This window comes from the organism of the source record quoted next, unplaced genomic scaffold, assembly GCF_019419815.1.
Source record: "Pyrus x bretschneideri cultivar Hongxiangsu unplaced genomic scaffold, Pyrus_bretschneideri_v1 Contig3, whole genome shotgun sequence".
Lineage (NCBI taxonomy): Eukaryota > Viridiplantae > Streptophyta > Magnoliopsida > Rosales > Rosaceae > Pyrus > Pyrus x bretschneideri.
This window is the reverse complement of record NW_025999612.1, coordinates 6,730,944-6,744,690: the sequence shown is the minus strand read 5'-3', so window position 1 is coordinate 6,744,690 and position 13,747 is coordinate 6,730,944. Positions and strand designations below refer to the sequence as shown.

At 34.3% G+C, this 13,747-nt stretch overlaps 1 protein-coding gene and 1 long non-coding RNA gene across 2 annotated transcripts; both read left to right on the top strand.

Annotated features, from left to right (window-relative positions):
• Window positions 1-673: 673 nt before the first annotated feature.
• On the top strand, window positions 674-1,219 carry LOC125479696 (brassinosteroid-responsive RING protein 1-like). Its single transcript, XM_048589415.1, has one exon. It carries the CDS (start codon window positions 674-676, stop codon window positions 1,217-1,219), a length of 546 nt encoding a protein of 181 aa, XP_048445372.1.
• A 2,861-nt stretch (window positions 1,220-4,080) lies between these two features.
• LOC125479657 lies at window positions 4,081-6,930 on the top strand. Its single transcript, XR_007260150.1, has 2 exons — window positions 4,081-6,524; window positions 6,625-6,930. It is a non-coding gene; the product is annotated as an uncharacterized LOC125479657 (long non-coding RNA).
• The last annotated feature ends 6,817 nt before the right edge of the window (window positions 6,931-13,747 follow it).

The window sequence follows — 13,747 nt, the reverse complement described above, 5'->3', positions numbered from 1 at the left end:
TCATTCCCGACTCAATCTCGTGTGTCAGTGGCGACCTAAATTAAACATACACAAAATCAAGAACGGATGAAAAGAAAGGAATTTGTAGGGAAGGGAGAGAAAGCAAGGGGAGACAGCTGGTGGTGACTGAAAAGGCTGTGGCTATGGGGTAAGGAAAAGAGATGGGGCAGGACAGAGGGTCACGATAAAAATTGAAAAGAATGGGGAAGATAGAGATGGGGCAGGAGAGGGTCTCAATAAAAAATGATAAAAAACTCTAAATACTTCTCATTAAAGATTCGAATTGTCCATCAATCACAATACTTCTCATTCCTTTAGAATAGCGTGTATTTTTTTAACAAAACAAAATAATAAAAAACTCTAAATAATTGTGGGGCTTCATTACTTTGGACTTTGGAGATAGATTCTCTATTCTCTCATTTTTTGTATCATTTTATTTTTTATTATTACAGTTAAGTTATGTTAATATTTTATATTATATTTTTTATAAAAATAAATATAAAATATTAATGTAATTTAATTATAATCGTACAAATAGCAAGACACGGAAAATAGGAGGACAATGAATCTGCCTCCCATTACTTTTCCTGCAATATTTATATATCCACCCATTTCAGCTTTTGCTATCTGCAACAACACAAACCCTTCAATTCCTCTCCACTTATACAATACCATGGCATTTTGTGTTGGTATTAAGATGCCTAAATGGTTTACGACACTGCTCGTCCTCGTCCACTGCTTCAAGATCCTGTTGATGGTTGCACTTTCCAACCTAGGTCTGCTCAAACCTTCCCAAGAGATGACCGAGTTGGAAGAGTATCGTCGTCGACAAACTGACAATCATTTTGTTTTGCTGGATCGTCTGTCCCCGTCGGCAGTCCCCGTCCCGATCCATGTTCTAACAGAGTACATGAAGAGGAAGCTTCCGGTAATAAAGTTTGATCAAGTTTTCGAAAAATACACAAGGCATGAAAGTCGGGAGACAGGATGCAGTATATGCTTGGAGTGCATAGAGAGGAGCCATGAGGTGAGGGAACCTTGGAACTGTGATCATTTGTTTCACAGGGAGTGTCTGGATAGTTGGGTCAATCAGGGACAGGTAACCTGCCCTTTGTGCAGATCTCTGTTGTTTCCGGCCAAGAGCGAAATAACGAGCTGCGGCGGAGGAAGTTCAGGGACGACGGAGAGGGATGAAGCTTACTTTAGTAGGTTTTTATGAACTCTTGCCCGCAAGTCTTGACTGTGTAAAAATGATTTTTCTGTGAATTTTTGTTATGAAATTTCTAAATATTTCTTTGCTTAAGGAACTTACATTGATTAGGTTAGATTGTTGGAATTTACTGTGGGATGAGTAATAACGTTGTTGGTAACTTCTTGCCGACATGCCTCGTACTGTGAAAGTAGTTTCTTGAATATATTCTTCAAGAATGTTTTTGCTTTCTTAATCAAGAGTACCTCACTGGGTAGCCCGTGACACATAAACAAGTTCAAAATGGGCCATAATATATACTGAGCTTAACTTGAACTTAATGTCATAGTCCAATATGGCGAGGAATGGAGTGATCATGTAAGCAATACGCGATAGCCCCGGTGCCTCTCTATGTACTAACAGATCAAGAGTCTTCCAGTAGTAGGGTTTGGTCAAGTCTTTGAAAAATATACAAAGCATGATAATCAGGAGACAGTTTGCAGCATATGCTTGGAGTGCATTGAGAGAATTCATGAGGTGAGTGAACACTGCAACCGTGATCATGTGTTTCACATAGTGTTTAAGCGGTTGGGTCAACCAAGGGCGGGTCACCTGCCCTTTGTGCAGAGCCCTGTCGTTTCCGGCCAAGACCGAAACAACGGCCTGCAGTGGAAGAAATTCAGGGACGACGGAGAGGGATCCTTACATTCATAGGTTAGAATTCATTGTGGGGTAAGTAGTTTTTTATGAACTCTTGCCCACAAGCCACAGACTCTGTAGAAGCAATTTTTCTTTGTATATTTTCTACAAAAGTTACTGGCTTTTCTTGCCGTAAGTAACTTATTTTAATAGGTAAGAATTCATTGCTCTTGCCCGCAAGCCTAGCTCAGACTTTGTAAAACAGTACAAGTAACTTTTCTTTGTACATTTTCCATAATTGTACAATTTCGAGTACCCTACTTATCCTTACCACCAAACGATGATGCGAAAGTGATCATTATACAATGTATAAAAAGCTTTTTTACAGGATCATGTGACTGAATTTCAAACTTTAATAAGTAATATTCATGCACGAGACTTGAATTTTTCAAAAACGGGGTTCTTACTTATCTTTTTAAATTTGAATGTTAGAAACCTTTATAAATCAAAGTGAAGCATACCAAGTTTGAAGATTGATGATCAAGATCAAAGTTGAAAATAAAAGTAAAAATAATGGCTTTCATACTCTGTCATAATTTTTGACCCGTGAGAAAATTGCAATCGGTTAAGCTAACCCTTTTGCCAGTTACCACCCTAAGCAAAAATCAAATTGAACTGAAGATCCATTGTTTTGTTTGTACTAGAATAATATTCAAAACTGGAATTGAGGAATAGTATATGAGTTGGGTATTGGGTTCTTAATTACTTTGATTGGACATAAAAGATTTCTGGCATTCATTCTCTATGTTAAATTCAATTCGTGAGAAAAAATTCAATCGAATAAACTTCCTCCCAATGCCATAACTCAAAAACCTAATCCCAAACCTAATCATCTTTCCCCAATTAACTATGAAATAGCGGAAGAATAAAAAGATGAAAATAAAATGAGGATGAGAGGTCATTACTGTCACAAAGAGAAAAAGTGTTGTGCGATCCGTTGACGACAAAGGAGAGGAAGAGTGCATGAGATCGAAATATTTTAAAAATATTTTATAAAATTGTATTTACACAAACTTGAATGCATAATGTAGTTTACCTTTCAGAATATCATTACAATTGAGGCTTCCTACAAGTGCATAACAACAGTTCGGCGTGAGTAAGGTTTTTTTCCTACTTAGCACTTCAAAATTCGAAATGTTCCATCAATCACAATACTTAAGAAAAGCGTGTCATTTTTTTAAAACAGATAAAAATATAAAATTCTAAAGTATTGTAGGATCCAGATTCTTTTCAGGTTTTTTGGTAAGGATTCTGGAGATTCGTAAATTATATTTGTTTATTGTATATTATGCTGTCAATTTTATCAAGTACTGTTTATATTTATTTTTTAAAAAAATATTTAAAATAATTTTTGACCGCACAATATCTGTTGAACAGACACGATTCACAAATTCTCGAAATCCTCCGGACTCTGTTACGATGGAGATTTCAAATTTTTAGAGCAGCTCCAGTGGGAGCACTTGCTCGGGGGACAGTGGGGTGAACAGGGCCAGAGAGCCCGACGGATTTGGTCCAACATGTGGCAGCTCGAGGGACAGGCCTGGCACAATTTACCAGCCCGAGAACCCAAAGTGGGTGTGACGTCAGGGTGACGTCAGCCGCTTTTTTAATTTTTTTTCTGTCAGGCGCGTGGGCGGGCGTCAAGAGACATAAATTCATAAATGGGGCCCGCGGCCCACTCAAATTTCTTATCGTTGGGGAGGCCACGTGGCTTCCTCGTGTCCGGTGGATTTCAACGGCTATATTTTATAGACCGTTGGATTTTCAAAGGTAAAAAAAAAAAATTAAAAACCTCATTTAATTTCAGCTGTTGGATCTGAGATCAACGGTCCACGTGATTAGGCTATGTAAATTAAAAAAAAAAAAACAATTTAAAATTCTGAAATGTTACCGTTGTGCCACGTGGCACAATCTGGAGTGTTGGAGTGTAACGGTGAAGAAGTTTATTACTGTTCATTAAAAGCAGTTACTATTCACTAGGTGAATAGTATGTATTGTCTAGGGATTTCCACGCTGGAACTGCTCTTAAATGCCAACTAGCAAAACACCTATTCACGCGGGAACTGTTGTTACCACATGTTAAAGGCTTCAATTATAATGATATTTTAAAGGGTAGGTACATTTTGCACTCTCTTGTCTAATTTTCTATATATATCCACCCATTTGTGCTTTTGCAATCTCGACAACACAAACCCTTCAATTCCTCTCGATTTATATATATATATATATATATATATATATATATATATATATATACATATCCCATGGCGTTTTGGGTTGGTATTAAAGTGCCGAAATGGTTTACGACACTGCTCGTCGTCGCCCACTGCTTGAAGATCCTGTTGATAGTTGCACTTTCCCATCTAGATCTGCTCAAACCTTCCCAAGAGATGACTGAGTTGGACGAATATCGTCGTCGACAAACTAACAATCATTTTGTTGTGCTGGATCGTCTGTGCCCATCGGCAGTTCCCGTGCCGATCCATGTTCTAACAGAATACATCAAGAGGAAGTTTCCGGCAGTAGAGTTTGGTCAAGTTTTCGACAAATGCACAAAGCCTGAAAGTCGGGAGACAGAATGCAATATATGCTTGGAGTGCATAGAGAGGAGCCATGATGTGAGGGAACCGTGCAACTGTGATCATGTGTTTCACAGGCAGTGTCTGGATAGTTGGGTCGATCAGGGCCAGGTAACCTGCCCTTTGTGCAGATCTCCATTGTTACTTTCCGGCTAAGAGCGAAACAACGAGCTGCGGCGAAGGAAGTTCAGGAACGATAGAGAGGGATGGCGAGCACGATTCGGTTTGGTGGAGCTTTGACTGAAACCGAAAAAATGTTTTTAGGTTCAACTCGGTGCGATTTTAAAGCTAAAACCGAAATAGAATCAAACTATTTGGTTTTGATTTGGTTCGATTCCAAACCGTTTTAATTCGGTTTCAAACTATTTTGCAAACAAAATGAATTGTTTCATGAATTGCAGATTCGCAGCCACCGGCTACTATTCAAGAATCAAAATTGCAACTACTAAAACGTTATTAGCAAGGGTCAAATCCTGTCGAAAAAGGAATTCTACCTTCGCAAAAATATTTTTTTCGAGGATAAAAGTTGGTCATTGGTTGTAAAAAATTCTTCCATACGACTTATATGATGGTTGGAAATACTTTTTGTACGAGGACCTTTCTTTTTTTTCGTTTTCCCCATTCGATTGCTGATTTTCGTTGAAAATTAGGGATAACAATTATAACCGTTAAATCCGATAACCATAGATAATTATCCGAATGAATTGGATTTGGATATTAAAATTCGGGTATGGTATTGATATGGGGAAAAACCGTGAATTTTTTTTGGTTATGGTTTTGAATATGATTATAGGGGTCCCCAATCCATATCCGTGTCCGAATTCGACCCGATTATTACATATATATATATATTTGATATATAATATAATTTTATTCAATTTACCGAACCCTCTCTATACTAATTCATTATGCATGCATCAAACCCTATACTATCTTTATTATGCACCAAACATCATGCATGGGGCATACCAAGTTACCAACAACCTCATCCATTCAATACTCTTATTGTTATACTCAACTAAATTAATTCATTTAATCATTTTATATATCAATTATCAAATGTTCCAAGTTTATCAGATTCATATCTATTCAAGAGTTTCATTGTCAATAAATTGGTGCATGTTGTCAACTCAATAGGTACTCTTTCATTCTTTTTCATGTTATTTGATTCATGCAAATTCTCAATTAGCGTCAGTTTTCTAGTTTATTACATATTTTATGAGCCCATAAAATTATGAAAAATTAAATCAATAATTGTCTTCTTTTTTGTTGTTATATATTTAGTTTGCATGTTAATTGATTCAGTTTCAGTATTATACCATGTCTTCATTTACATATTAATGGATTTGGTTGTGTTCGTAGCAATCAAAATGTCTAAAAGAAAATTTAAGTCTCAAGAAGAAACAATATCTACCCCAACTAATTGTAATCTAGCACCTATATTGAATCCAAGTGTTGTGCAACAAGAAATACCAAATCAAATTGCTCGGCCCCAAGATATACCAACTCCTAATGAGGTCGCTAGTGAGATTGAGGAACCTGGAGGTGATGATGGTGAAGGTAATAATTCGAGACTTCGCAGTTTGGTGTGGCAACATTACATAAGAACAGTAGTTGATGGGGTGATGAAAGCAATATGTAATTATTGTAACAAGAAGCTTGATGGGAACACTGGAAATGGAACCAGCCATTTGAGGCATCATGTGACGATATGTCCGCGTCGGAGACAAAAAAAAATTGAAGCAAATGCTAACCAAAAAGTGGGAAATGGGAAAGTAGAGTTGTATTCTTTCCTTGGTTGAGCGTGTTGGATTTAGAAACTTCATGAGTGTTGTCCAAGCATTGTTTAAGTTTGTTTCAAGAAACACAATCAAAAGTGATATCCTAAAAATATATGATTATGAGCGTTCGAAAACAATGCAATTGTTGGATGAAAATAAAAGTAGAATTGCTATAACTACTGATATGTGGACCGCAAGTAATGAGAACAAAGGATTTATGGTAATAACGGCACATTTTATTGATGACTCTTGGACGTTGCAAAGCCAAATAATAAGGTGATATTTTTAATACTTTAATATCTATTTAATTATTGTCTAGCTTTAGATTTATATTTCAAATTCTTTATTGTAACCATCTTCTTTGTAACTTTTTCAGATTTATTTATGTGCCTTGTCCGCATACCGCCGAGACACTTTCAGATGTTTTGATGGAGTGCTTGCTAGATTGGAACCTCGATTGTAAGCTTTCTACCTTAACCGTAGATAATTGCACTACAAATGATAAAATGATTGATCTTATTCTTGAAAAACTTTATAGTAGTTCACTTTTGTTGGGTGGAGGGTTCTTTCACATGAATTGTTGTGCGCATATATTAAACTTGATTGTGAAGGATGGTCTGGAAGTGATTGGTGGTGGTGTTGAGAAAATTCGTGATAGTGTTGTTTACTGGACAACAACACACAAAAAAAAAAAAAAAAAAAAGAGGAAAAGTGTGAGGAAGCAGCACATCAGTTGAAGCTTCCAAGCACTAAGAAGATGGTTATGGCTAATAATTCTATGAATTTGAGTGACTAGTCACAGAGAGAGAATAAAGACTCGTTTGTAATTGTTTTTAAAATGACCGAGTGCTTCTGGCGAAATTCATTTTGAGTTCCAAAAATATTTTAAATGGTTTTTGGAAAGAAAAAAAAACACCAAATATATGTTTTTCACAAGAAGCACTATAAATATTTCTTCAAGATCCACTTAAATTTTTACTAATAAATAGTTTCAAAAATATTTTAACCAATGATACTTTCAATCAATTTAAAAACGCTTTGAAACGAATTCTAAAATTTGCAAAAAGTAAAGTTTACTCCTAACAGCATTTCCAAATATGGAGTCAAAAATGCCACATCATAACGGTCATAAAGATAACATTAATATTGTCCAACCAAAATGCAAATTCCCATAGGGTATGATGTGAATTGACAGCAACTTCACATCTATTTTTGATGATTAATAAATGTTTTTCATTATTTTATTAATATTTTTGTTTCAAAAATACTATTACAATTATGAAAAGTAACTAACGTAATAATTAATAGTAATTTGGTGAGACATCAACTTATTGAATTCAGAGCATGCTATAATTCTAAGAAGCAAGTTCTTGTCCTTTGTGAGGAAGGTGATGGAGCTATCTTTGCTGGACAATGAATTCGATGGAGGTGGCCCAACTATTGTGTGCTTAAGATTAATTGTGACAGTGCATGGTGTGGGAAGACACTCAAAGGAGGATATGGGTGGGTTATGAGAGACTTTGCAGGATTGCTACAAGCGGCAGGTGGGGAAGGAGGCGTATTTTCCAATAATGCGGTGATGGCAAAAGCTGTTGCGATTCGTGTGACATTAATGGTATGTTTTGAGATGTATTTTTAGGAAGTGGAGATTGAGTATGACTCTCAAGTGATAATTAGTATGCTTAATGGGGAGTATGTGGTAGATGTTACTTTGGAGTGTTTTATCCATGATATTGGTCATTTGGCATCTCAATTAGAAGGAGTGAGGTTTGTGTTTGTCAAGCGGAATGGAAATGTCGCTGCTCATGCTGTAGCCTCATATGTTGCCTCGCATGGAGGTGTTTTCCGTTGGGATGCTCTTGGTCTAGAGTTTTTATTTAATATTCTTGTTGTAGATGTAAACGTTTCGATTAATTTAATAAAAGTTATCCTTTGACAAAAAAATAATAATAATGTAATAAAAATACATAATCATATTTATTAATATTTTTTGTTTCAAAAATGTTTTTCATCATTTTTTTAATACTTTCAATTTTGATGAGTCATACTAGTATAGGCGTTGGCGTCACAATATTGGACAGGTCACCTGCTTAGGAGCCAAGTCCAAGTATATATACAAATTCTTCCAATTTAAAGATAATATTCGACTCCTGTTTTATTGTGAAGGAATAAAGAGATTCATGAATCCCCCACGAGTCCACGACTATAAACCAAGTCCAAGCACGAAACGTTAACTAATAGGGAGAGCCAGTTGAGCTGAATTCAGAGAACTTAATTTTGTCTAATATTATTTTATCATGTAATAAGCATTATTAGATAAAAAAAATTATGAAAATTATGTGACTTTCATTTCATGTGAGTCTCAAGACTCATTAACTCGGGATAGCACGTTCTAAATTTGATTTATGCTGCCTGGTAAATCAGACGATTGTAGTTAGGAAGAGATTGACCTTAAAATAATGGACGCTAATCCACATCCCCAACTAATTCTTTTTTTTTTTTAGTACATTGATATTTTTACACTAAGGGTAAATCAGACGATTGTAGTTAGGAAGAGATTGAGCTTAAAATAATGGACGCTAATCCACACCCCCAACTAATTCTTTTTTTTTTTTTTAGTACATTGATATTTTTACACTAAGGAGATGATGAGTTCAACAAAGCGACACAATAGGCAGCCTAATTTGGTATTGAATTCGTCATTCACGAAATTCGAACCGAAAACCTCTTACTTTCAAATGAAGAGAAATACCACCAAACTGTAATATTAAATGACAATCCCCTTTTAAAAAAATTAAAAAAAAAATTAAAGTGGGACGGCACAAAGTGATCTTATCCCCAATAAAATAAGCAATTGTTTGGGAAAATGCCGCATCTGCCTGTCGGCTTCTGTTTTCCACATCAACCAGTTCACCGACCCAATCCAATCCGCTCCAACTTATCCTCTTTCATTTGTTTAAGCCAAGCCAATCCCATCACACCATTGAGTTCCTATAAATTCCACATTCAGTTGCCAAGATCTTGAAGCAATGTACATGGACTCAACACAGTCAGTTGCCTCCTTTTATCCCATGGAGCCCCTCCTTTTATCCCATGGACTAGCTATTTAACAGTTTTAGTTGAAATTATGAGTTTCATTGATATGGGATGAAGTTTAGACTTCATTTGTTTTTCTATATATTTTTCTAATTTATCAGATAATTTCACAAAAGTATTAACCATATTTAAGAAATTTTGAGCACTATCTAAATGAAATAAGTTTATTGTTATATGATGTCTTGAATAACTAATATGAAGTATGTCACTGTGTATAGACTTTTAGTATGTCACTGTATATTCGACTTCATTCTCTCTTTTCATATACGGAATTTTAGTATGTCACTGTTTATTAGTTGCAGGAACTGTCACAATAATAAATTAATAATAAATCCATACTGCATAGTTAAGATTAAATTTAACTTGAAGATGTCATTTAGTACTACAGTCTAATAATATTCCTCTTCATTGGTAAGTGAGAGGTTTTAGGTTCGATTCTCGCTGAAAACGAGTTTGAATCACATTATTATTATCTTATTATAAGACTAAACTCATTCATTTATATTATTATAGATAATATTAAAAAAATAAAAAATAAAAATTGAAGATGAAATTCCAATGGCTTTTGGGTGCAGGGTTGGAAATGAAAATGAGTCCCCACCGTAATGAAATATCTGTACAAAGTCTGACACACTCTAGATCGTTGGATTCAACCACTTTGAACGGTTGAGATGGCGTTTTATTTTGCATATATTTTGTCATCCTATAACACTTGATGTGTCTTTCTTGCGAATCTGGGATATTAAATTTCTTCAAATAAAAATCTGGCCCGGTCACAAAGAGAAATAGTGGGACCGAAAAGTACATCCCTTACCTGTCATGAAATTTCTTCAAATAATATTAGGTTCGCATTTCACAAGAAATTTTTAGTTATGACAGAAATACAAGTGATACATTATGTATTTTAATAAAAATTGTGAGAAATTTATTTTTTAAGTTATTAACTTTTTAGCACACATTCCACCATTTGTTTAGTAACATATGGTGTACCACCCCGTGTACGAGTCACATTAAAAAATCTCTCAAATACCTCCTAAAACCCTATTATCGAAGGCGTTGGTTGTTGCAACTTACGCTTACTTGTCATTAATAAAAAATAAGTAAATTAATAATAATAATTCAGTTATTAATAATTATATTATTTAATTTAAAATTTAATCTTCTTAATAGTATCCGAGATAGAAATACAAAGATATACAATGTCGTAAGTAAGTAATTTAAATATAATGGGAAAAATCAATTTATATAATGAGAAAAATAAAAAACTCAAAAGTCCAGCCCAATAAATAAACAAACAAAAACTAAACCCTAATTCTTGTCGTCCAAATGCAGAAAAAGCAACACTTACTGTTGTTGTTAATCACCACGTAGTGGCTTACTGATTGGAACTGTATTATAGGTTCGTATTTTACACGATATTTCTTAAATTTGTTTTTTAATGCTCAGACATCACATAATAATAACACAGGACAAACTAAAATGTTTTTGTGGACCTTTTGACCTTTGAAAAAAAAATATCTTCTTGTTGTTTGGAGAACGCACATCAGCACATGGCATCGGTTTTGTTCTCATTAGGCGGATAATATTCCATGGCTTTTATGTCACCTTTTAAAGCAAATAAATCAACAAGTTGGTTCTGACTTCTACCGAAAAGAACCACTTGAACCTGCTGTTTTGGCTTTTAATTCAAAAAAGCTAGAAAGTGCAGTTAAAATAATCCCAAGATAAATGCTTACTCTTTTTTTTTATTTACAATTCTTAAGATGTATTTTTCGTCGGATTTAGATCTCATTCGGATTTAAGTTATGAGGATCTTAAAAATTCACACATCTTAAAAAATCTTACATTTTAATTGTTTATTGTATATTATGCGATAAAAAATTATACTAAATTTATTTAAATTTAAAATATAATTAATATTTAACTAAAAATGACCACATATACGATGAACGTTTATAATTTAGATATTTTTAGAATCCTGACAAGAGGATCCTCTCCGTTTTCGTTGGTTCATCATCCTTGCTAGTTGCTTTCCCACCCACCAAAGGCGACTAATATGACAAGTAAATTTCATGTGGGCCAGTAATGTCATGATGTGAATTCATGTCTTTTTATTTGAAAATTAAAACTTTTTGCGTAGTGTTATGATAAAATTGACTATTTCTAAACAAAACGTTTGAGTTTGTAATGTTTTAAATTAGTACATATTTTTTGTTGTAATTATTTTAATCTAAATTTATCTCTCGTGCTCTCGATTGCAAAATTGGCAATCGTTTCAGAGACATCCACTCAAGTAAGTTTGGCATGCATATGCGTTCGCATGATATAGGTTTATGTTCGATGGGCTGTTTAGCTCTTAAGTTTAACAAATGAGATACGGGCTTTACATGTTAATTAATTAGGAAAACTAATGAAAAGAGTTTAAAAACTTTAAGTTTCAATGATGAGGACAAAATAAAGGGTAAAGTGAATAGTACCAGGATTGACCTTTTAATGTAAAAATAAAGGATAAAGTAAATAGTACCACCTGATTGATATCTTTAATCTAACAGACATATTTATAGGTTCATCAGGTTAGGTTTCAAAGTGGCGCCGCATATGCATGAGTTGAGTTTTAGGCTGCTCCATGTATCAGAATGGTTTTTCCTCAGTTTTAGTTGCTGCCACACTTCCATTGTTTAAGTCAAAAAACAAAAGAAAGGTTTCTGCTATTTACGAAAAGAACTGCAGCCACTGTTTTTCGTCAGAATAAGGTCTTGCAATTTGTGTTAGCATGCATTGAATTCGTTGGTTTCGTTTTTAACAGAAGAAAATGATTTTGATTCTACTGCTTTGGATTTTTGACAGGGCGTATTTTTACGAGAAAATAATACTTTTCATATTGTTTTGTTCGTGCTTTAATTAGAAATCAATTATGAAAATGTACCTTGTGATTTTCATAATTGATTGATTTTCAAAATCATTTTATTTTATTCATTATGCATGATCGTGCTAATATCATGCAAAGTTCAAGGAGAAGGTGATTGACGGCCGTGTTAGTATCGTGTCACTTCCACTTGAAGGTTGAAGGAGATTCAGTAGCAAAGCGCGGAGACAAAACTACCTACTAGTATGCGTGTCGAGTTGATGAGTTTTGTAAGTCTTTCTGTACTCATTTCTTTTAGTGTTTGTCCTGGTTTGGGAGCCCGAAGATTTTCCCAATGGTGGGATTTGCCTCATTAAATCTTACATCTTGTGTGCACATTTTATTTATCGTTTTAATTGCATATGAGTATGATAGTTTGATATGTGATGTAAATGTGGATTTAATTTAAGAACTAAAAATTAAATTGAAATTTGAATTGGATTTTTAAATTAGAACCCATTAACCCCCCCCCCTTTTTAGGTTAAACTAGTACCATCCTAGAACTTTCACATAGGTTTATAAGAGATTATATACTTTTGCTTCGCCAATTCATTGGATAAATATCCCAATTTCCTTCATACCAAGAGTAGAAATCTTTGGTTAATATATTGAGGAGATATTTTTGTATGTACCACGAACAAAAACAACTACACCTATTATAATATGAGTGGAGAGAAAATATATTTTACGATGTTCGTCTACTTATTTTATAACACATTTTGTACAACTTGTGTTCTCATTGTAGAAAAAAATTCTCTCGGCAAAGATGGATGAGAAATAAGGGAAAATGATTTCCACACGTTTATTTCAACCTGTCACACACTTATCTTTGTTTTTTGACATCAAACTCAAAAAAAAAAAATCAAATATAAATAACGATCAAGATTGAATAAGAGTGTGTAAGTGTGTAATTATCATTTCGCATAATAAAATGTTGGGCTTAATTGGATCGTTAGTCTCTATGGTAAAAGGATTGTCGGAAGATAGACCTGTGGTAGAAAAAAATTAGAAATTAAGCGGTTGTGGTGAAGTTTTTTAGGATTTAGGCGTAAAATTGAAAATTTTATTATTAGCACGTAAGTCACACATGTGAGGCTAAAACGGAACTCTCCTTTAATTATTAGCACGTGAGGCTAACTTTATTATTTCAGCCTCGCATGTGAACCTCTTACGCTAACCGTTAACGAAAATTTTAAATTTTTTATCTAAATCCTAACAAATTTTACTACAGAATTTAAATTCTAATTTCTTTACTATCGCTCGACAACCGTATCATCACGTTAACGATTAATCCAATCGAGCCTTTAAAATGTTATTGCAACTTGCAGATTGAAAAGTAGAAGGCCAAGTCCAAATCCTTTTAAAATACATTAAAAGCCTCTTTTTATTCCACCCGGGGTCAGTGGCAACTAGAAGGGCCAATTGTCGTTCAATGTAAACAGTGACAGGTCCGCCGAATTGAAACACGTCGGGATAGGATTGCCTGTATCGTTCTTAT

What these genes read in the sequence shown, in the direction of transcription:
- LOC125479696 (XM_048589415.1), top strand. Translation starts at nt 674, where the DNA reads ATGGCATTTTGTGTTGGTATTAAGATGCCTAAATGGTTTACGACACTG.